Source organism: Sinocyclocheilus grahami, unplaced genomic scaffold, assembly GCF_001515645.1.
Source record: "Sinocyclocheilus grahami isolate Dianchi unplaced genomic scaffold, SAMN03320097.WGS_v1.1 scaffold383.1, whole genome shotgun sequence".
Lineage (NCBI taxonomy): Eukaryota > Metazoa > Chordata > Actinopteri > Cypriniformes > Cyprinidae > Sinocyclocheilus > Sinocyclocheilus grahami.
This window is the reverse complement of record NW_015505562.1, coordinates 1,506,886-1,532,161: the sequence shown is the minus strand read 5'-3', so window position 1 is coordinate 1,532,161 and position 25,276 is coordinate 1,506,886. Positions and strand designations below refer to the sequence as shown.

Sequence of the window (25,276 nt, the reverse complement as noted above, 5' to 3'; positions counted from 1 at the left end):
TCCGACACTACTCACTTTCGCTCTGTATATTTATCAAGTACTACTTAGATGTTATCGAACACCCTCTCGAGGAACGTTATAATATAACATAAACCTAAAATCCACTGTTATGAGTCCCGTGTGCGCTGTTGGTCGGGTTGGCTTATGTAGAACTACGTGAAGCTCCGAGCTCGAAATTTTCCATTTTGCGGAAAAAATAGAGGCACAACAGTTTTATAGTCGGTATGAGGAAACATCCAGCCGTCTAGCAAATTATCCTGGAAGCACGGTTAGACAGGATTAACAATTTGCTCATGGAAGATTTATGAATTTTGGAGAGAACATGGCATGATTTGTCTGACCCAAAGTCCACCTTAATCCAAAACCGAAAAAAAGAGTGTGTGAAGTTTATCTTTTTAGTTTTCCATGGAAAAAGCTCACATAATAAAGCTTCGTAGAGAAGAAATGAATCAAAAGAAATACAATATATCACCTTCCATAGAGTACAACAGCACTTAACGTGTAAAGGCGATTACTTAACAGAATAATTCACAAAGGTGTTATGGTGCTCTATACACAAATAAATGTGTCATCTGATAATATCATGTAAGCGTTCTATTATACAAAGGCTTTACTCATAACTGGAGTTAACAGTTTAGACTTATATACAGTGCATATATTAACAAACAAACAATATCTTATACCCTGTAATGCCACCAACCAAATGTAGATGATCCTATCAAACTTGCACTGGGTTCCTGAACTCAGTAAATATCAACTATGTAAAGTTGCAGGTCAACTGCAATTTCTTATTCAAAAATCCTATTTCAACTAATGTATAATAATATGCTTTAAGCTACAAAGAGTCGCAGTGTTCATGTTTTTCCGAACCACTTCAGGTTTGACCATTTTCGATGAATACTTCAAACATTTTGGAGGGGGGAATTAAACTTTTGAAATGTTCTTTTCGCTTTAAAAACCAGGGGACATTCGCTTTGGTACTTATTTCACCGACTTACCTAACGTCCTACTGTAAGATTAAAACATTTCTTACCAATAAAGCTCATATGACAATAAATATGGCACATGACACTGCTTTGACACGAGGTTTCCATGCAGACAGATAAATAGAAATAAATCAGCAGTCTACTTTGACCAAAGGGATGCTTCAGTAGTAACAAATGGCATCATACTAAATTCATATAAAACTTGTTCAAGTGTTAGTTTGTACAATAAAAAACAAGACGCAGATCATGCAGTAAAACAGCTATCCAAATATAGCAAGCATACCATGCATCAGTATGTCACTGGCGAAGGAAACCCCTTTTGACCTTTCCTGGACTGCACCGCCGCACTGCGATGATTGCCGTTTGATTGCGATAAACCAGCAGACTTTTTCCCGTCTCCTTAAAATGTAAACAGTGCAGAATATTGCTGACACATCACATCGCCCTGCTATTGTTGCCATCTACCGCAAGGCAAAGAGCCAGTGAGCTACTCAGAGGCCGTGTGCTCCTCTCCTCTCGGTTTGGAAGTCCTGTTCTGCTACTTGATTTGGAATCTGTTTAAAGAGGCCAGAGGTCGCGTGCACGATGAGAATTGCATACCTGATTGTGCCGTTGATGCGATAAGTGAGGAATGGCTTTTCTATGGGGCTAAAAGTCTCGGACACAATCCTTGTCGTTTTGGCACCAAAACAAACATTTCTAGCTTTTCTACAAGCTACAAAGATCCACAACACCCAAGCGTTTCCCACGCCGGAGCTCCCGCTTCAACTCCTCTTCGCTCACGAACGGAATGTGTGTTGACGTCTCTCACAGGTCCACCATCGAACTCTTGGCCAAGTCCTTAGTTCCCTGGAGAATTCTCTTCATATGACCCACCTTCGAGATCCCCAGATCCTAGAGGAAGCAGACAAACAGAAGTGCACTCAGAACGAGGCGTTTCCAGAGCTCACACCTTCAGGAGTTCAGATCACGTAAAAAAGTATGTATAAGTTGTTGCATTTAATTACTCTTTGATTCTTTTGGATTTTTGTTTTGCGGATTAAAACACTTTTATTGCACTATTGATATCATAAACCAACTAAGCTTCAGTTTATCCCAAGTTTAAACCAAGTGTTTTCAAAGCATTTTATTTTAGTGTCTTTGCAACCAATCCTAAATCACCTAACCCTAAAGCTATAGTACAGGGATCCTCAAATCTGGCCCACGAGATCCACTTTCCTGCAGAGTTTAGCTCTAACCCTAATCAAACACACCTGAGCAAGCTAATCAATGTCTTCAGGATCATTAGAAAATCACAGATAGCTGAGTTTGGTCAGGGTTGGAGCTAAACTCTGCAGCGCATTGGCCCTCCAGGGCAAGATTTGAGGAACCCTGCTATAGTAAGTACAGGTTTTATTTAATATTACTCCGTACTGATTTGTTGAACTACATTGTAACAGAGACACCTTAAAATAAAGTTCAAATGTAATAAAATTAAAACACATATTAAAATAGCACTTAAATATTTTATGTCCCACGCAATACAATTTGATTTGAAGAAAATGTCACATCTGTATTACAATGTTAAATGAACAACGTGTACACTTTCTCCGTGTGACACTCGCACCGAGACATTCCATTTATTTGATAGCAAAAGTCAACGTAAAATGCCTCATTCTGCATCATCCGCTGGACTTCTGACAGCTCTGGGGCTTTTGTGAAAAGTATAGGTTGTTTTTGCTCACAGACAGTTGTATCGAGTCCAGTGCATTATGGGTGGTGAAGTTTCCCTACTTTTTGGCAAAAGCGAATGCTACAGTTAACCCTTTAAGTAAGACTATTTTTTATTTAATTTGTAGTTAAAATATATATATATATATATATATATATATATATATATATATATATATATATATATAGGAGTCTTGAATGTATGTTTTGCAGTATTGACCATACACTTTAATGCAATCAAAGTCAGGCTTTTCCACAATCATTTTAAACTGATAATCAGTCAAACTGTCAATTTAAAATGATTATGGAAATTCCTGACTCTGGCGTCTCCCTGAGCAAACTGTAATAAAACCATCTGTGTAGTAGGTTTGAGATAAAGCCACAGAAAACGTGACATCTAGTGGCAGTCAGGCTAATCTAAACGAGGCATTACACAGATGCCTCATAGGCTACAGATTCATTTTGTTAAAGTAAGTTTCCATTTAAGCAATTTGTGTACTATATCTGCTATTATTTTAATTATATATTGCCATTATATTGGTCGCCGTCCACTCTGCTCTCTAGATATTTCTATCAGCATCGGCCATTACAACACCAATATCAGTTGATCAATAGTTAAGGAAACACAACAACCCAGGTTAACCTCGGGTTAAAACAATGCAAATGTCACAATACTGCTGAATTTGAGCTTGATTGGTTCACAGCTGAAACACTCAGATCTATTTATGTCCCAAATAAGTTTTCAAAGTATGTTTGAGGACATCCCTAAAGACAGAATGAGGTTAGACCACCAGATAAATGGCAGGGGCGTTTGAAATGGGGGGACATAACAGAGGCGTAAAAAATGGCACAGTCCAAGGTTCACTAGTGTTTGTGAAAAGAAGTGTGACCAGAGCATCTCACACATGTTCACTACACAACACTGAGCTGCTTTCACCAACCCTTTATGTAATTCTTCAACACTGGGAGGTGTGATCCACGAGCATTTATAGCACCTTTATTGAATTTATTATGATATATTTATTACTTCAACAAGTACACATGAAAGCGTCATTGAGTTTCTGGCCAGGATGTTTATAGTGATCTATCACTGTGCTAAACTGTTTAATATATTGGACCATTCAAGTGATAATCCTAGACAGTTTCATTGTTTAACATAGCTCCACTATACAGCTAGAACCAATAAAATGTTGTAAGTGAGGTCCTGTTTATATCTCATAATTGCATCAGTCTCACAAGATCTGATCACAAACGAACAACACTAAACAGATGTAAATGGAGTCGGTTTTGGGATTTGATCACAAAAAGTTTATATATTATATTATAGTTCTCAACTGGTTTTGCTGGTGTTTTCTCCTATCTTACAAAGTTGATATTTCCTATTCTCACTATGCATTGTTATATGAGTTTTTAAATTTGCATTTCAGACCTGCCACTGTTTGTGTCACGAGACACCAGTTGAGAACGACTGTCATATACAATAATCCGTGTATCATTCGATCATTCGTTTTTTGATTTAATATTGAAAATAGAAAAATGAGAAAACGGCTCCTTTTTCGTTTTTTTTCCAAAAAACGAGAAATGAAATTTCAGTTTAAATTTAATATTAAATCAAAAAACGAATGATCGAATGATACACGGATTTACAATGACACAAATAATGCATTTAGTGAATAAATGTGTGAAAATCATGTGAAACACATCTGAAATAGTTTCTCGACCAAAATAATGCAATTGAAACATCACATTTCTGGCAAAAATGTTGAATAATGTTCTGTACTTGTTTTTACTGTATACCGCCTTGTCAACATGCAGTAACACTGTGATATAGTTAGTTAATGACACTATCGAACAAAAGTTTGGGGTCAGTAAGTCTTTTTTTTTTTTTTACTTTTATTCAGCAAGGATGCATACAACTGATTTTAAAAAAAATTGACAGTAGAGACATTTATAATGATTTCTGTTTCAAAGTATTACGGTTTCCACAAAAATATTAAGCAGCACAACTGACAATAATCAGAAATATTTCTTGAATTAATTTCTTAATTAAACAAACAGACTTACTGGGTGAGCAGGGTAGGCTATGACATCTGTCATATCATACCCTGCCATGCCAATTTATATCTACACAGAAGAAAGCCCTGCCTAGACTCTGCCCCGGTATGAGTTGTGTCGAGCTATTCATTAGCCTGTTTGTTTGATGAAAAAAGATGAAATGTAGTTGCAATAAATGCGTTAAGAATCCATACAACTGCAGCAGTGGAGGACTATTATTCTGCTGCATGATACTGCAGAAGAACTGATGAAGGCACGGTTTGATCTTCGGCTGACCAATCAGCAGAAAGGGGCGTTTAATTCCCGCCCACATGTAGAAATCAAATATTCAAGCTGTTTATTCATTTTTCCACCCATGAATGAAAAACGACAATTTAAGCTGAATTCTCGTTTCTCGTTTTTTGGAGAAAAACTAAAAAACGAAATAGGAGCCGTTTTCTAATTTTTCTACTTTCAATATTAAATCAAAAAACGAATGATCGAATGATACACGGATTTACAATGACACAAATAATGCATTTAGTGAATAAATGTGTGAAAATCATGTGAAACACATCTGAAATAGTTTCTCGACCAAAATAATGCAATTGAAACATCACATTTCTGGCAAAAATGTTGAATAATGTTCTGTACTTGTTTTTACTGTATACCGCCTTGTCAACATGCAGTAACACTGTGATATAGTTAGTTAATGACACTTTCGAACAAAAGTTTGGGGTCAGTAAGTCTTTTTTTTTTTTTTACTTTTATTCAGCAAGGATGCATACAACTGATTTTAAAAAAAAATTGACAGTAGAGACATTTATAATGATTTCTGTTTCAAAGTATTACGGTTTCCACAAAAATATTAAGCAGCACAACTGACAATAATCAGAAATATTTCTTGAGCTCCAAATCAGCATATTAGAACGATTTCTGAAGGATCATGTGACACTGAAGACTGGAGTAATGGAGTGATCAATAATCAGTAAAAATGGAGTAATGGAGTGATCAATAATCAGTAAAAATGGAGTAATGGAGTGATCAATAATCAGTAAAAATGGAGTAATGGAGTGATCAATAATCAGTAAAAATGGAGTAATGGAGTGATCAATAATCAGTAAAAATGGAGTAATGGAGTGATCAATAATCAGTAAAAATGGAGTAATGGAGTGATCAATAATCAGTAAAAATGGAGTAATGGAGTAATCACAGGAATAAATTAAATTTTAAAATATGTGACCCTGGAGCACAAAATGCTCAAAATACTGTATATATATATAATTTGAAAATATTAATAAAACTGTAATAAGTATATCTCAGCTATGCTAAAATAACACTGTTATGGGGTCAGACTGGTCAGAAGTGACAGTAAAGACATATGTGACCCTGGAGCACAAAACCAGTCTTAAGTCGCTGGGGTATATTTGTAGCAATAGCCAACAATACATCGTATGGGTAAAAATTATAGATTTTTCTTTTATGCCAAAAATCATTAGGATATTAAGTAAAGATCATGTTCCATGAAGATATTTTGTAACTTTCCTACCGTAAATACCAAAACTTAATTTTTGATTAGTAATATGCATTGCTAAGAACTTCATTTGGACAGCTTTAAATGCGATTTTCTCAATATTTAGTTTTTTTGCACCCGCAGATTCCAGATTTTCAAATAATTGTATCGCAACCAAATATTGTCATATATCCTAACATCAATGGAAAGCTTATTTATTCAACTTTCAGATGATGTATAAATCTCAATTTCAAAAAGTGACCCTTCAGAGTCACATATGTTCAAATATAAAACAGTTATTTTAAATTGTAATAGTATTTCACAATATTACAGTTTTTACTGTATTTTGATCAAATAAATGCAGCCTTGGTGAGCACAATCTTCTCTTAAAAGAAGACTTCTTTTAAAAATCTCACAGACCCCAAACTTTTGAACGGTAGCGTAAGCACTCAAGAAATTCGAGATCTTCCCCTCACAATCATTTCCGCATGTTCCTAGCAGGTGTAAACAGGGCCTGATTTGCTCAAAGCGCTCCCCGAATCACACACACACATAAACATGTTGACTGTACTCATGAGCTACACAAACACAGGCATGTCGTTGTGCAGCTGCCCATCACACAACCACATCTTCAGAGTCTAGCCGACTTAAAATAACCCTACGTGCGTCAGGTGGTTAGTCGTGTAAGTATTCGGAGACCCGAACGACACTTGCACAGAGGAAGCCAAGCAGAGCAGTGCAGCACAAAATAGCAAACAGGGTGACAGGTAAGAGGACAGAGAGAGAGTCAAAGAGCGAGATGGACAGAGAAAGAGCGTTTCGGTTGTTCTGAGGGACATCGTGAGGCACAGAAAGGGGTTTGTGTGTATACCTTGAGGTCTCTCCTCTCCAGGTGCAGGAGCTCAGAGCCGCGGATGTCGTGGCGGATGAAGGTCTCTTTGTATTCTCCCAAGCTGAGCTGCTCCAGCCAGACGGCCACCTCCTCAGTGCCCCACCTCTGAACTACACAAGTACAGAGCGAGAAGCCCCCTTCAGTGTCCAACCCCCGTACACTCGCAGGACACAAGCAAACAGGGTCAGGTCGAGAGGAGGAACAAGTCAAAAACAACCACAAAAGGAAAAGGGGACCAAAATCAAATCAAACAGGAAAGAGAAGACACAGAGAGAAGTGGCGGCAGCAGTTGGCAAAGAGAGGGTTAAACAGGTCACTGGCACACCCGGAGGTGTTTCTGGCATGCAGGTTATCACAGTGGCACATCCACCATCATCCCATTAAGAGCAGACACAGAGACAGGAGAGAGAGGAGGAGGAGGAGGAAGAGGAGGAGGAGGAGGGAATGGGAGGCTGAAGCCTGTGCGACCTAACGCTCCTAAAGTCCCAAAACACTCTGTTGTTGTGGATGGCGTGTTAAATCCCCGCAGCAGGCGTACACGTCAAAGCCAGGTCCAAACTATGTTCAGTTTAAGAGTGTGGACGTATGCAAATCTGTTATGACATTAAACATGCCTGAAAATGTCAAAGAATATGACTGATTATATTTTGTAAACAGGCGGAGAGCCTACTTTGATCCCTTTGCCATCATCACTACCAGAGTAGTATGTACTAAGTATGCACTGTCCTCAGGAATCTGGACTGTTTCAACAAAGATTTGTTTTTTTTAAGTGCAGACAGCTCCAGGAAGAATTCGTCGCTCGAGGTTAGTGCCATCAAATCTGCACTAATATATTTGTATTATTGTTATTATTATTAATTAAAATTAATTAATGAATTGAATGATAATAATAACACACATATTTTGCGCATTTTTGGAGCATACCTTCTAATATGAAATCAAGAAAAACACTAAAAACAAAAACAAAATTATCCTGGGTACATTAAGTATATATATTTTTATTTATTTTCATTATTACTATTATTATTATTAGCATTATTAAGGATGATATTAATGTGTAAAATATACATTGATAATAATACTAATACTGATGATGATGATAATAATAATAATAATAATAATACACCCATTTTGCCAATTTTTGGAGGCTAAAACTTAAATGAAGCTTTTTCACCTGCTAATATGAAATCAAGAAAAACATAAAAAAATACATAAAAACTCAATTATCTTGGGTATATTAAGCATATTTTAATATTTTTATTTTTTGTTATTATTATTGGCATTATTAAGGATGATATTAATGTGTAAAATACACATTTCCAATTTAAAAATGATATTTATTTTTAATAGAACAAAGGAATATCTTCACAAATAAAAGATATTTGAAAGAACATCAAGTTCAAACAACATTTGACCCCACTGACTTTCACTGTACACATGGTTTAGTGTTTTACAGAAAAAAGAAAGTTAACCAGGTTTGTAATGACATGAGGGTGAATAAATGATGTCAGCATGTTTCCGAAAACTATCCTGTAGGGAACAAGCTTCAAGGGAGCTATTTTTCTGCTTCCCTCGGTTTCTGCAGGATGTGCTCACCTCCTCGTCATTGGGCTGTAAGATGTGGTAGAGCCAGGGGATCTCAGCCAGCTTTCCCAGCTCAACCTCAACGCTCTGCAGGGCACTGGACAGCAGCTCTTCATGCGGAGGGTCCAGTTGCTAGAGAAATAAACTCACAGACTGAGTCAATGAATCAAAGCCTCAAGTTTTTTTTTGTGGACTACTATAGCCATACGCATCTGGCATGGTCATTCTGGTGAGGGAAAATTGTATTGCTTTAAAGTTTATAAAGGGATAGTTCACCCAAAAATACAAATGTGATGTTTATCTGCTTACCCCCAGGGCATCCAAGATATAGGTGAGTTTGTTTCTTCAGTAGAACACAAATAAAGATTTTTTAACTCAAACCGTTGCAGTCTGACTGCGATCCACCGTAAAGCAAGAAGAAGAAGAAGACGTGTCACACGCTGGGACAGTCGAGGACACGCTCAGGACAGTTCAGACATTGCAGTGCATCAGAGGTAAAAAACGTTATAAATACTGTTCAGTTTCTTGCACAGACCGATCGTTTTGTGTCTTTACACATCAATCTATCGTCACGAGCCGCAGAGTTTAATTTGGTTTTGTTTGTGTATGTTTTTTTGACTCTCACGTGATTCCCATTCACTTCCATTATATGACTGACAGACTTAAACGGTTTGCGTTAAAAATCTTTATTTGTGTTCTACTGAAGAAACAAAGTCACCTACATCTTGGATACCCTGGGGGTAAGCAGATAAACATCAAATTTTCATTTTTGGGTGAACTATCACTTTAAGACTGTTATTATAGTCAATTATGTTTCATTTAAAGGAGTAGTGTACACAAAAATGAAAATTTGCTGAAAATGTACTCCATCCAAGTATAAGCTTTGTATTAGATGCTTCTTCTAAAATGCTTTCAACATAGATGTAAAAAACAGATGTAAGACTCCATTTGCTCTGCATCTCAGTGCAAATAATGCACTGAGAATTTAAGAGAAATAATGGAGATGTTAAAAAGATCTCATATGTGATTATTCTTCCTTATGGGGACCTGCTTTGCAGAACCATTAACATTTATGTCTTGGAAAAGGTGAATGAAAATGAGCTTAAAAGCATTAAATCAACTCACCAATGGAACTCGTCCTACTAGCAGCAACTCGGTCTCATTGTGCAGGGCCTTCACGGTGCTGCCCACCTCAATGGCAGTGTTTCTGGTCAGGCTCTGAGGAGAACAGATGAATCAGACGTGAGAATTTACTCAGAATTATGTGACTTATTTGAACTATGAGGACAACAGAGCACAATAGTTGGCTTCCTGAAGTAAAAATACCATTCATTTTTTCAAAAGAGGCACCGGTTTTTAATGATAACGCAAAACGATTTTCATACAAAACTATCACGTGCTCTGAGACTGATTATATGTGCTTTGGAAAATAAAAATCAGTATAGAACTTTGAACTCTTTCACACCAAACCCAGATTAGAATTGTGTGATTTGGAGACAAAGTAGGTTTTTGTAATAGTATAGAGGATGAATGATGATAACTCATTGGTGTGAACGGTCCTTCAGTGCTGGCATTGCTCACCTCGGGGAACTTGGGGTGTGTTTTGTTGATGGCGTGTGAGGAGGCGTTGACGGCGTGGGCCAGCTCCTGCTCGAGGAGTTGGTAGTTTTTGGCAGCCTCGCAGATCCTGGTGATGAGATCCTCTGCGGCTCGAGCGCACATCTGGATGAGCGTGGCCTCCTCCTCTGTGGCCAGATCCACAGAGTGCTGAGGATACAGGGGCGGCCTCAGCGGAGGCTTGTCGTATTTCAGTTTATCCTCCCAAGACTTAAGCGTGTTTTCAAATGCCTTTATTGAAAAACAAATACAAGACTCTTTTAAATGATAACGAGTTTTACAGCCAGTGTTTAGCAAAGTTACACATATTGACACTTATAAACCATCTTACTTACTAAGACATATAACTGGAAGATATAGAGTGGCAACTGATATTTATATAGTTGTCTTCTACAGTGTTATAAAAATCTAATTGATTTACATTACAAACAGAATTTCAGCCTACCTTTTGACCATATAAATAATAACATCTGCACCAAATGTATTTTTGCTCAGTTTGGGCCTCTGAATAAACATTTAGGTGGTATTTCCTCTTCGAATAAGAGCTCCATGTTCTCACTATATCATAATATATTATGAACCATAAAAGCCTGATGTATCAAATATGATACTCAACAAAACCACATATGCAAACATTACGGTTCAAAAGTTTGGGGTCAATAAGATTTTTTTTTAAAGAGCTATCAATTTGAACATTTATTAGACTTACTAACTTAGTTAAAATAACTTCTAATTTAAGTGAACTTAAAACAATCTTCACATAAACCCATTATAATAAATGTCATATTTACCTGTGCCCTTCAGCAGAAATATACAGAAATTGAAATTGAAGTTATCAAACACTAAATTCTAAATTAAATATAGATGAATCCTTAAAGCTATAAAAGTTATTTTTTTTCCTCTTATTTTCTTTGTCTTTTGATTTAACATAGACATCACAGCAGCTGGTTATTAGGTTGTTTTGGCTGTTATTTCTTTACGAGCTGCCGCTGCTGAACGTGATGCGGCTCTGACATACCTTTTCTGACCCACTTCAGGTCTTAAAGTATCTATTGATGAGCTGACGAGTTAAATCGGGTGTTTTAGATGAGTGAGACAGTGCTGGGCTGCTCCAGGGCAGTTTTGAAAACCATTTCAGAGACATGTTCTTAAATGTGACTCATATAAAATATATTACATGCATGGATAGTTTTAAGGCAGCTTTAATCGCATTTTTGTGCGTGCAATTGCATTTTGTGCGTGCAATTGAAGATTAATTAATATTAAAATTAAGATTAATTGAAGAAAATAATAATTTTAAATGTAATATTTCACAATATTACTGTTTTACTGTATATTTGATCAAATTAACACAGTCTTACTGAGCAGAAGAGACTTCCTTCAACAACATTAAAAATCTTAAGGATCTCAGACTGTTGAACATTAGTGTTAATGAAGCCATTTTGGACAAATTATTCATTAAAACTGTTCTAATCCCCTGTTTTATGGTAATATTGTGGAAATAAATTCCCCAAATCACGATTCTTCCCTAGAAACACTCACGCGGTCTCTTGTCAGCATCTGGGCCCGGTTCTTGTGCTGAATCTTGATGACTCCAGGAGGCTGAATCCAGGCTTCTCCATCCACCTGGACCGGCATTCCTTCATCTCCCAGGATGGTGATCTTCACCGTGCGACACTGGGAGGGATGAGGTGAGTTACACACTCTATCACCATTATTCACATCCTTTACAGATCTGTGTCATTCATGTGTGAGGTGTGTTTACCTGTGCAATACGGTGATGCTGCAGTTTGATCACCCTTGAGACAGCCATCTGCATACTACCAAACACAGCGACCACTTCCAAAATTTTATCATCAAATGAAGGGGCACAAAATATCTGCACAAAAAGACAAAAAAACAATAATGGTAAAAATAGTTCACCACCACAAGGGGGCTCCTTACAGACTCACCCTCAAGATTCACAAAACAAAACAATTTCTCCTAAAAAACTATTAACTCTATAAAGCCAATCATATTTGATACACACATTTCTAAGGCCTCTTATCAAAATTTAGATTTAACTCTTGTACACAATCTACTACATGCTTTCTGTCATCTGATTGATGGTTTATATTTTTAGCAAGTAAAAGACATTTTATTATAATCGTAAAAATGTTCCCTTTCAGGTCTTGGTACATGTGTTTTTGCTGTGAAATATTTACTGATTTTTATAATAAGAATAACTTTTACATTATAAGTAATATTTCAAGATGCAAGTTAAGATACTTAACTTGATAAATCAACTTTACTTGATTATCCATACATCATTTTTTAGAAAAATCATATTATAATATGAGCAAACATTTTGAAGCTTTTGAAGAACATTTATTTGTATCTCTCAATTATCAATGTATTGCCCTGCATTATATGTTTTGCCTTCATAATAAAAACTACAGACTTTGACATAAAACTGAACATTTAAATATAACCTTACTAAGACATATTATTGGGAGATATAGAGTGACAACAGATATTTAAAAGCATTTTACAGTATTTAAGCTGTCTGCTATACTGTTATAAAGCTTTCATCGATTTGCATTACAAGCTATCAACATTTCATTTTACTTTTTGGGCATATATATATATAACAACATCTGCAACAAATTTCATATTTTTGTTCAGTTTGGGCATCTGAATGAAACAGAGTATTTTTTTTTTTTCCTCCTCGAGTGTGAGCTCCATATTCTTACTACATTATACTTTATGAGTCATAAAAGCATGATGTAAGCAAACTTTATATATTTATTTATTTATTCTTAGATTGTCTAAAGGCTCAATAAACAATTCCACTAGAAACAAAACATATTTTTCAGACTATTATTTCATATGTCAGACTTTACAGTGTTAAACTCTCTTCCATTTCTAAAAATGCTACTCAACGGAGTCCTCGACTGTCCTGTCCAAGATCACAGGCATCTAAGCATCTTCTGCACTCTGCCCTTCTGTAACCAGACCTTGTGTCCGGAGGTAACCTCATTCTGAACGAGGCCCTGTGAAGCTAAAACAAACCAGGGTCTTTGTTCACAACAAGTGGCCTTTTGGCATAGGCCACTTGTTGCGAACAAAGACCCGTGTCACTCTGGGTTCAAAAGGTTTTGTTCAGAGCCAGCTGCACGTTAAACAACATGAGTCAACACAGGGCCTGCTCATCCTCTTAATTAAACAACTCTACATAATTTCCTCTCTACATGGTGTCATATTTCAACTCTTAAAGGGATAGTTCACCCAAAAATGAAAATTTGATGGTTATCTGCTTATCCCCAGGGCATCCAAGATGTAGGTGACTTTGTTTCTTCAGTAGAACACAAATAAAGATTTTGAACACAAACTGTTGCAGTCTGTCAGTCATATAATGGAAGTCAATGGAATCACGGCTTTGAGAGTCAAAAAAACATACACAAACAAAACAAAACCAAATTAAACTCTGCGGCTCGTGACGATACATTGATGTGTAAAGACACGAAACGATCGCTCTGTGCAAGAAACTGAACAGTATTTATATCGTTTTTTACCTCTGATGCACTGCAATGTCTGAAATGGATCATTGACACTCTTATCAACAATCTCAATTAGGTGTGTCAATGGTCCATTTGAGAGATAGGTGGCGGTAATGCACTTATAAGTCTGCGATCCGCCGTTACGCAAGAAGAAGAAGAAGACGCGTTTGAGAACGCACTCAGGACAGTTCGGACATTGCAGTGCATCAGAGGTAAAAAACGTTTTTGACTCTCAAAAGCCATGATTCCCATTGACTTCCATTATATGACACACACAGACTGCAACGGTTTGAGTTAAAAATCTTTATTTGTGTTCTACTGAAGAAACAAAGTCACCTACATCTTGGATGCCCTGGGGGTTAGCAGATAAACATCAAAAAAAATTTTTTGGGTGAATTATCCCTTTAACTGACATCTAAGGGCTGAACAGCTCAGAGCCAGGATCTAAATGCTGTTTGATAAGAAAAGCCCCTCATGACCTCTAGCAACATGACTTACGTCATCCTCTTTGGTGCCGCCCCAGAAGTTGGTTCCCCCGGCATAGCTGGGGATGTTCAGCACAGCGATTCCCTGGAGACTGGGGAGTGGGATGTACTGGCCGTCACACTGCAGAATCAATCACACAGCCATGAGGAGCCCTGAACTTGAAACTGGGACAGCGGTCGACGGCCAATGCAATCGTTTGACCAACAACTGCTTCAGACGTTCAGTTCCAGCAGTTGTTGTCGTTAAATCAGTTAATTCAAACCATTTGTTGGTTGTTCAGGCTTGGCAACATTTGGCACTTTCCACAAATATTGCAGCAACTAGTGTCTGTTACGTTTTTTTAAAGCACATATCAAGGCACAAGTCTGTTGTTCCTGGAAATAAAAACTACTAGACCAAACTTTCAAGAATCTTATAATAATATTTAACTGCCATTTCTAGACCTGGAAAAGTCATTACATGTATATTAATAAAATCTCTGTGGCAATGTTTTTCTAGTTATGCCAAGCTCTAAAATATTTTATCAGGTCACAATTGTGAGTAAAAAAAATCACAAACAACTGGAAAAAGGGCATGGGGCCTTAGAATATGGGACAATGAAGGGGGTTGAGTACCACTGTACTAGATATGTAAGATAAACTATTATTTAACATAAAAGTACTTTACAACATCAAATGTCAACCCTGTTAGTGCACAACTTGTCCTGTTAAAAGAAACAAGAGAACATTTCATATACTGTATTGTAACATTCATGATGTACCATCATTTAGATCCAATTTTTTGTACATATTTTTCAACCCTGTTACCAAGTTATTGAACAAACAAATGATCAGACTAATATTTTGTTTTTTATTTATGTGAAATAATAGTTACAACCTATTAATATGTATCTTGCTTTTTTATTTTTTATTATTATTTATTTAATAGTTATGCTCATTTAATGTTTAATGCTTTATTCAGTCTCAAATTGTGGTATTAGTGTTACCTGAATTTTCATATATATGTATTTATAAAAAATATATATATATATATTAATAAATATATATATATATATTTTTTTTTTCTTTATTAGTGGTAAATGGCTTTCATTCGTCTCACCTCCAGCTGAACTTTCTGCTCCAAGTTCTTGTAGGTCCGCTGCAGAAGCTCTTTCGTCCCCAGAACTCCATACCACATCATGTTTTTAGTGCGACTTCTGGATGGTGAAAGAAGTACTAGTCAACCGTTGAGTCCTAGTAAGTGGTGTTTTGGTAAATGCAGTATATGAAATAAGACTATGCTGATATCCTGAACTACCTGCATTTCTCTGGGTGCTCCTCTCGCTTGTTGTTGAACTCCAGTGAGATCTTTGCATCCAACCCAATCCCAAAGTAGTTATTCATCACACACTTCTCCAAATAGCCCTCTCTGTGAGAGAAATGACTTGTGTAAGTTTTACGAATACATTCAAAATAAACTTAAACAAGAAAAAGGAAACCGAAGCTCTTACAGAGAGTCCAGGTCAGGATCTATGAAGGGTGTTGCACCAAAGGGATCGATGTTGGCAAGCAGCATCTTGCTGATTATGGAGCTTCCAGCTATAGAGGCAGCAAGACCTGCCCGCAGACCTGAAGATTTCAAATCAGAAAAAACATAATTAAAACTTTTTTTATTTGAATGAAAAGTCTATTATTGATTACTCCTCTTGTTGTTTTTACCCTGTTTAACTTTCTTTTTTAGTGAAACACAAAAGAAGATGTTTTCAAAAGTACAACTTAACATACTTTTAAAAAGAGTACTTATTATGGAAATAAAAACTATTCTTTAAAACAATATACTTAAGAGAGAACTGAATGTTTGGACACTTAACTACATGTTAATTGCAATTAAATGAAAATGTATTATAGTTAAAATTTATATTAAATGCAATTGGCTGGAATTTTGAGTGTTTTTTGATCCACTTAAGTTAGACACAAGTACATGGTTATATGTAATTTGCTAATTATTTCTAGTGTTTTTGAAATATTATTGTAATGTACTGCAGAATGTAATTACGGTATACTAAATCATTTCTTCATTTCTATAATAATAGACAGTAGACTGTAATTTCTATGTGCTTTTGTGATTAGTACTTTTAACTGACAAAGTGCACTCGTGCACTCTTAAAAGTGTACTTAAGTGTCATGAACGTGTGCTCTTTTTAAGTACACTTTATTGTGCTTTTATTTAATTAATATGTTATCATTTTTTTTATTATACTTAAGATTTGAAGTACACTACTTGAAGTGCACATTCAATACAATTCTTTTTTACAAGCATTCTGCAGACGTCTGGACTACACTTATGAATCCTTAATGGTCTTTTTAAAAGCAGCCACAGATCACAATTCACTTTCACTAAACGGAAAAGAGCAGCAACATCTCCTTTTGTGTTCAGTGGAAAAAACGAAAGTCACACAGGTTTGAAACAGCATGACAGTGAATAAACGATGACAGAAATTGCACTTTTGGATGTTTTCCGGTCAGCAGCAGCAGCAGAGTAAAGATGCGATCGTACCGGGACAGATGATCCGCGTGTTGAGAACAGGCAGGTTCTCCTTGCTTGTGGTGAAGGGCGTGATGGAAAAAGAGCCGCAGGACTGCGTGCTGCGACTCACACGCCTCTCTGGCGGCGAACACGGCGACTTAGTCACTGCGAAAGCACAAACACAGAACAAAACATCAGCTCATGTGTACAACACGCTCATTTGTCACAGCAATATGTGTGCTCAGTTTTTCCAGCACGTAAGAATAACCCGTGCATTTTGGTCACTGGCTCTCAACAAGAAGTGAAAAAATCTGCTGTAAAAGAGATATTCAGCAGAACGTAACCCACATGAACAAACCAAAACACATCAAGGGCACTTAACAGCTATGAGACGGAGGAGCCCCTGAGAGACTGAACCATACAGTCTGTAAACCGTTAGAAAATCCCAGCCCTTATTAAGGAAAAAGATTGTGTTATTGAGCAATTTTGCAAAACAAAAGCTTGTCTCCCCATTTAGAACAGTCTGGCTTCATGAAAACAACTATAACTATAAGAGTGAAGACCTTTTCAGAGATTATTAATAGAAATAAACCCATATAATAATAATAATTTATGTTGCTGATTTTTAAACAAAGAGAAATGTGTAAAACAACTAAGAGTAATTATTTAATTATAATAATAATAATAATTATTATAATGATAATAATTCATGTTCCTGCATTTTAGTTATAAAAACCTAATAATAAGAATAAGAAGAACAATTTAAGTTGCTAAAATTTTTAACTAAAAGTAATGCGTGAAACAACTAATAGTAATTTTGTATAAAAATAAACCCATAAAAAAAATATATACTACTAATAATAATGTTGCTGCTTTTTTAAAACTAAGACTAATGTGTAAAACAACTAAGAGTCTTTATTTAGAATATTATTAATACTATTACTACTACTACTAATAATAATTTATGTTGCCGCATTTTTATTATAAAAAATTAATAATAATAATAACAATAATTTAAGTTGGTGAAATGTTAAACTAAAAGTAATGTGTGAAACAACTAACAGTAATTCATTTTTCAATAAAAATAAACTCTAATAATAATAATATTAATTTAAGTTCTTAGTCATTCTTTTTTATAAAAATAATCCCCAAAATAAATAAATAAAAACGTTCTCCTTGCTTGTGGTGAAGGGCGTGATGGAAAAAGAGCCGCAGGACTGCGTGCTGCGACTCACACGCCTCTCTGGCGGCGAACACGGCGACTTAGTCACTGCGAAAGCACAAACACAGAACAAAACATCAGCTCATGTGTACAACACGCTCATTTGTCACAGCAATAATCTGCCCAAGTGCCCGTTACGCAGCAAAATCTAATGCTGTTTTGTTTTCTAAATGCTCAGTTTTTCCAGCACGTAAGAATAGCCCGTGCATTTTGGTCACTGGCTCTCAACAAGAAGTGAAAAAATCTGCTGTAAAAGAGATATTCAGCAGAACGTAACCCACAAGAACAAACCAAAACACATCAAGGGCACTTAACAGCTATGAGACGGAGGAGCCCCTGAGAGACTGAACCAACTAAAGAGAATAAAGCCAGTGTTTCATGCCCCACTGAAAACATGAGCAGACAGCTATGTGAACACTATGTGAACAGGGAGTGCCACTGTACAGCAAACAAAGATATGTTCTCTATAGACAGAAATATAGCGCAGGGATCCTCTGGGACACCTACAAATATATTTGCAGCCATAAACACTTACAGTCTGTAAACCGTTAGGAAATCCCAGACCTTCTTAAGGAAAAAGATTGTGTTATTGAGCAATTTTGCAAAACAAAAGCTTGTCTCCCCATTTAGAACAGTCTGTCTTCATGAAAACAACTATAACTATAAGAGTGAAGACCTTTTCAGAGATTATTAATAGAAATAAACCCATATAATAATAATAATTTATGTTGCTGATTTTTAAACAAAGAGAAATGTGTAAAACAACTAAGAGTAATTATTTAATTATAATAATAATAATTATTATTATAATGATAATAATTCATGTTCCTGCATTTTAGTTATAAAAACCTAATAATAAGAATAAGAAGAACAATTTAAGTTGCTAAAATTTTTAACTAAAAGTAATGCGTGAAACAACTAATAGTAATTTTGTATAAAAATAAACCCATAAAAAAAATATATACTACTAATAATAATGTTGCTGCTTTTTTAAAACTAAGACTAATGTGTAAAACAACTAAGAGTCTTTATTTAGAATATTATTAATACTATTACTACTACTACTAATAATAATTTATGTTGCCGCATTTTTATTATAAAAAATTAATAATAATAATAACAATAATTTAAGTTGGTGAAATGTTAAACTAAAAGTAATGTGTGAAACAACTAACAGTAATTCATTTTTCAATAAAAATAAACTCTAATAATAATAATATTAATTTAAGTTCTTAGTCATTCTTTTTTATAAAAATAATCCCCAAAATAAATAAATAAAAACCAATAATAATAATAATAATAATAACAGCAACAACAATTTATGCTGTGGTTAATTTGTCTTAAAGGGGTCATATGATGCTTTTTTAAAGATCATTATTTTGTGTATTTGGTGTAACAGAATATGTTGACATGCTTTAATGTTCAAAAACACATTATTTTTCAAATACTGTACATTATTGTAGGTCCTCTATGCCCCGCCTCTCTCAAACGCTTTGTTTTCTACAAAGTCCCTCCTTCCGACAAGCGCAGTCTGCTCTGATTGGCCAGCTGACCCAGTGCATTGTGATTGGCCGAACACTGCAAGCACTCGTCGGAAATGTAACGCCCCTTACCATAATCACGAGCTTCAGCTTTCAAAGTAAATATCAAGACAGTTAATAATGTTGTTAGTTTTACCATCAGTTCAAGCTCGAAAGAGCAACAGAGCGAGACTTTAGTCTTTGCAACTTTACAGATCTTCTTTATGCACCAAGAGCTTGTAACACTCCAAAGAGAAAGGAAAACTTGAAATCGCATCATATGACCCCTTTAAAGAAGTTACATTGAAATGCAATAATTTACTACAATGAGTTTGTCACTAGAGGGCAGCACTAACCCTTTCAGCCACGAATGCATTCAGATACTTCAGCTCCAAACCAAGGGCTGAACCACAGTTCATCCTAAATAAAGTGCTGTTAGAATGACTGTGTCTCAAATCATAATATGCTGAAAATGCACAGTTATGTTCAGAATGTAAAACTGACATACTGAACAATGTCCAGTATGTACTGCATCCTGCCTATTGTTTTTGCACATTAGTAGGCATTTTTCCGCCATAGATGATTAGTCACATGATCTCATGATGTTGCACATATCGGGGTATTTTATATTTTGAATGAAATGTTGTTTTAAAAATGTAAATTTTGGCAATCTGATTAAATAGTGAGTCTAAAAAAAAGATGCTCAAAATCATGACTAACATTGCTTTCAGTTTCTTTGTCACGCTGGAGTCATGTGCATTACATTGTGGTGAAGCAGTCCCCAGTTCAGAGTTCTCCGTTACTGTACAACTGTCATGTTGGCAACTGTAATAAATCGTATGAGTATTTCAAGCATACAGTGCATTCCAGTCTTTCTATAAAGAATAGACTTACAAAAAAGCCTTTCATGCACAAACAGCTCCTGTGAGACAAAACACATGCTGGCACTTGAATGCAGACCAATGGAGGATTCAGCTTTTAAGGCCGATCAGCAAGAGCACTGTGTGTCTCATAGGAAACAGTTAACAGCAACAGCATGTCTAAGATATAGAAGCGTGAACTCACAGGGCAAGGCTTCCAGTTCTTTAGTGTCCTCGTCCTTCTCGTTGTCTCTGTTTTCCTCCTCACTGTCCTTCCTGAAGTCTGTGGGAGACTGCAGCTCCTGCTCCTCCGTGTGAGTGTTCTGCTCGTCCACCACTACAGCACAGACACAAACATGCACTTCTTCACGTGGAACATAGAAGTAGGCAGGGCTGGGTAATATTTTATTTATATGGTAATTTTCATGTTTTTGATGGAGGTATAAAATGACACAAAATTGTGAAGTTTCCCAAAGAGCGTGTCATCAGACTAGTTTCGCAATCTTTCCTTGTCTTGAGAACTGCTTCAGCTCTGAAGGTGACTGATATCAAGAATTACTCTTACATCATTTCACACTGACTTTAAACCTGAGTTGCATACAACTAGCATTGCTCAATTCAGTTTACTTATGTGAGTCACTTTTTTGTTGCAATGAATCAATTCAAAACTCTTGGATATCCCAATGTGACATTCCTTATTATTATTATTATTATTATTTTGTAAAATATGTACTAAAAGTAAATATAGCTTGTTTATTACTCTATATTTTTATATTTAATTAAAAAAAATAAACACATGGTCCAATAACCCTTCTGCTATCAAATTAACTGAAAAATGTGCCTAACAAAGCATATTTCTAACATTAAAATGTGCTGTATCTGAAACATTTAAATTAAAGAGAAAATATTTAATTATTGTTTTTGTTTATATATTTTAAATGTATTTATTTAATTATATTTATAATACCATTTTTGTTTTACTAAATATATGTACACAAAATATATATTGTATTATATATATATTATAATACATTTATTATATATGTATTATATTTATCATATTTAGATAATATTTAATATTTAAATAAACAAAAACGTTATTATTTTATTTTTATTATATAATACTTAGGTAATATTTAACCATATTTTAACATTAAAATGCGCTGCATCTGGAACATTTTACAATCTTCTTCTAAAGAGAAAATATTTAATTATTAATCTTTTAAATATTTTGTATTTAAAGTTCATTTTTTTGTTTTATTACATTTATATGTACACAAAATTATTATATTACATTTAGATCATATCTAATATTTAAATATTAAACAAAAAATGTTGCTATTTTTTATCATATATTTAGAAAATATTTTGTATTTAAATAAACAAAAACGTTATTTTATTTATTTTTACTATATAAAATGTAGGTTATATTTAACAAACATGTTTTACATTACAATGTGCTGCATCTTTTAAAGTTTTAAAGAGTTAATATTTGTTTTCCACATTTTTGTGTTATTACATGTATACTGTATGTACACACAATTATTATATTAAACTTAGACTATATCTAATATTTAACTATACATCAAAAATGTTATTGTTTTTTATTATATCATATTTAAACATATTACCCAGAAACAGAGAATTACAGAGTATTACTAAAACCTAATGACTTATTGACACATGTGTTGATCCTTCATTTAAAAAGATAGAAATCCCTGAAGATCAAGAGGAGACAATCAGGTCTCATGTGGCTAATCCATTTCAATATAATCGATTGAAGTCATCTGATTAGTCCTTTAAGAGACGCTTATATCCAGAGCCGCATTCTGTAAGCAACAGATCAGTGATTTTTTTTTTTCTATTCAAAAGACATGCTGCACAATCGTACTTTTCTCCGCCTGCTCGATGATCTGTCTGAGCGCTTTCTTCAGGCTGTTGGCTCTGAGCACGAGCTGCTCGCGGGGTCTGAAGAGCTTATGAGCAGAGCCTTTCTCAGTCTCATTCTCCTTCAGCTCCGTTAAAGACTCTTCACTCAGATCCTCCTCCTCCTCCAGCTCCTCCTCCTCCACCTCCTCCTCCACGATGGGTGGCGTGGTGAGGGCTGAGGGCGTCATGGCCTGCGCCTCCAAATTGAGCGTCTGCAGGAGGGAGTCCAGCTTCTCGTTCAGAATCGCACTCTGCGGACGGAGAACAAAGGAGAGGCTGTTGTGTTGATAAACAGGTTTATACTGTATTTCTGCACATGTTGAGTAATGACTGAAAGAGCCGTCACGAGGTGAGGCATCACAGACTCACTTTGAGGGCAAGTGCATCAGCTTCCTCCGTACTCTCACTGCTTCTCTCATAACACTTCCCAACTTTGGCCACAAATTCCTTCACCGTCTCACACAACACCCTGGAGGAGACCAGAGGAAATGCTTGATTGTTGTTTCTGTTTGTTAGAGGGGCAATATGAACTGTATGGTGTGAGAGGACTCACTTCGATGAAGATATGACCACTGAGTGCTGATCTGAGTTCAGGATCTTTGTGAGATGAGCAGCCACTGAATCCTCATAAACAGATATCTGTAACTAAAGCCACCGATACACATCAAGCATCATTTTCATGTAACATTTCCTGAGCAAGAAAACTAAATCACTGCACAACTGGCCTTTAACATATGCTAAATAAAATTTTTGCATTTAGCATTTTAATGTTTATTTTTGAAATAAAAATGCTGTTTATTACAATAAAACCCAAGTGTATATCTTTGTCTGCTCATTATATGAACAATCGGTCAGTACTCTGCAAGACTCTACATAATATTTTCTCATTTTCTGCTGTGATTTTGGGGGAAAATCTGCAGATTTAAGGTGCAATCAATTTAGAAAACATTTGGTGAAATTTCACAGGGGAAAAAAGTCTGTTGTAAAGATGTATTTAGTTAAAAGTTAGCGATGCAAATTCGAATGACCAACTTGCAAAATCTGCATGAGGAAATATTTCACCCGCATGCCCTCGAGAAATTCCAGATGTGTGGATTCCTATTGAAATGACTGGATTTTGCACATGAAATCTCGCCCCAACTTTGGTAAATGTGGCCACATTTTTATGCTGAATGGATTCACATAGAAGGTGTGTCCCAAATTGCGAACTTAGTGCAAGTAGTGTGTTCACACTGAAAATTTAAAAAAAAATACAAATAAATAAAGTGCACTTTAAATACCCGGATGATGCACTTAAAAAAACGGGAAAAACTAAGTGTGGAATGTTGAACACAATGCACTCAAATGTCGTAGCTTTAATTGCGTCGCAATTAAATAATGACAAAATAACTTTATATAATTCATACACTACATGGTGCATAAGTACATAGTGTATAAGTGCATAATGTATAGTGTGGAGCTAAGGATACAAGACTCTCGCAACTAGCTAAAATGAATAATCAAATTAACCAAATAATTTCATAAATGAGCAGTCAAGTACAAATAATAAGGTGACTATATGCCCTCTTTTTATGTCCTGGCCCGGGCAGGATTTTGTAATTTCCTAAAATATGTGGGATTTTGGTTTTGTTTTCCTATTGTTTTCATACTCCTCAAGGTAATGAATGAAAAGTAGTTTAACCAATAGCGTGCAGGCACTGTATATAATCGACAAATCATGGCGTGCGAGAAGGCGGGATCTACAGAAAACAGTCAAAGCAATGCAAATATATACACATATAATGTATGAGGACTGTAGAGAGTACATCAATAGGAAAACAAAGCCAAAACCAGGACATTTTAGGCAATTTTGAAATCCAGGCAAGGACTGGAAAAAGAGGACGTATAATCACTCTACAAATAATAGCAACAGTTTCCTATTTATTTAGACTAAAAATAATGGCTCACAGTCATGAAGCGAACTACAATGGGTGTGCCAAATGTTTTCTTTTGAGTACAGTGAGGGAAACACAGCTGAAAGAGGTGTTGTCTTTGTTGTGTTCCAGTGGCGCCTAGTCTTAGATTAAGTGTAGCATGTCACACTGTGACATGTCAACAGCTCTTTTATTGGTGTTGATGTGCTGCTGGTACCTGGCCGTCCTCTGCCTCCTCAGGTGTGGCGGGGCAGCTGTGTTTGGGAGGTATTTTAATCTCATACGTCATTATACTCCACCTGTAAACAGCAGCTGTAGATGTAGCCAACGACACGGATATTATAAGCTCGACATATGTGACCCTCGACCACAAAACCAGTAATAAGGGTCAAGTTTTGGAAATTGAGATGTATACATCATCTGAAAGCTGAATAAAGCTTTCCATTGATGTATGGTTTGTTAGGATATATGACCATATTTGGCTGAGATACAGCTATTTGAAAATCTGGAATCTGAGGGTGCAAAAAATTAAAATATTGAGAAAATCGCCCCTATTATGGGTAATGAAAGGTTCCTATTTTGGTTTTGGGAGTCCCCAACAACAGGTTGACATGCATGCAAGGTCAAAAAACACATTCATTGTCTTATAATACGCATTTATTTTTACCTTACTTGCTCAACGACTCCCAAACGATTCGTTTAACGATTCATTTTTCCAAACCCATCCTTTACGTGACGTTAGTCTGCTGTTAATGGTCCGATTGGTCTCATTTTCATTTCATCTTGCCTGTAATGCCTGATAAAGCAGCGTTTGTGAGCGCAGTGCTGCTTTGTGTGCAGCGTTACCGGGGAAACCGCTATTTTTACCACTCCAAAAGTGGCACCTAGTGGCAAAGCATGAATTTGCATTTTCATTCAGACCAACGCAAAAAGACCAACAAGTGGGCGGGCAATATGCTAATGTTT

The 25,276-nt window shown here is 35.8% G+C and overlaps 1 protein-coding gene across 1 annotated transcript in view; it reads right to left on the bottom strand.

Moving 5' to 3' along the window:
* Positions 1-1,246: 1,246 nt before the first annotated feature.
* Positions 1,247-25,276, bottom strand: part of dgkh (diacylglycerol kinase, eta) — an 83,006-nt gene continuing 58,976 nt past the window's right edge. Inside the window, exons 12-30 of the mRNA XM_016231093.1 lie at positions 24,528-24,609; positions 22,951-23,042; positions 22,767-22,866; positions 22,360-22,648; positions 20,674-20,805; positions 18,052-18,136; positions 16,897-16,946; positions 15,851-15,968; positions 15,658-15,768; positions 15,460-15,556; positions 14,374-14,481; positions 12,102-12,215; positions 11,879-12,013; positions 10,301-10,567; positions 9,845-9,937; positions 8,732-8,851; positions 7,115-7,240; positions 1,798-1,880; positions 1,247-1,385 (exon numbers count right to left, since the gene is read on the bottom strand). Of these exons, the coding sequence (XP_016086579.1) occupies positions 1,247-1,385; positions 1,798-1,880; positions 7,115-7,240; positions 8,732-8,851; positions 9,845-9,937; positions 10,301-10,567; positions 11,879-12,013; positions 12,102-12,215; positions 14,374-14,481; positions 15,460-15,556; positions 15,658-15,768; positions 15,851-15,968; positions 16,897-16,946; positions 18,052-18,136; positions 20,674-20,805; positions 22,360-22,648; positions 22,767-22,866; positions 22,951-23,042; positions 24,528-24,609 (2,341 nt within the window). The remainder of the gene's footprint in view (positions 1,386-1,797; positions 1,881-7,114; positions 7,241-8,731; positions 8,852-9,844; positions 9,938-10,300; positions 10,568-11,878; positions 12,014-12,101; positions 12,216-14,373; positions 14,482-15,459; positions 15,557-15,657; positions 15,769-15,850; positions 15,969-16,896; positions 16,947-18,051; positions 18,137-20,673; positions 20,806-22,359; positions 22,649-22,766; positions 22,867-22,950; positions 23,043-24,527; positions 24,610-25,276) is intronic.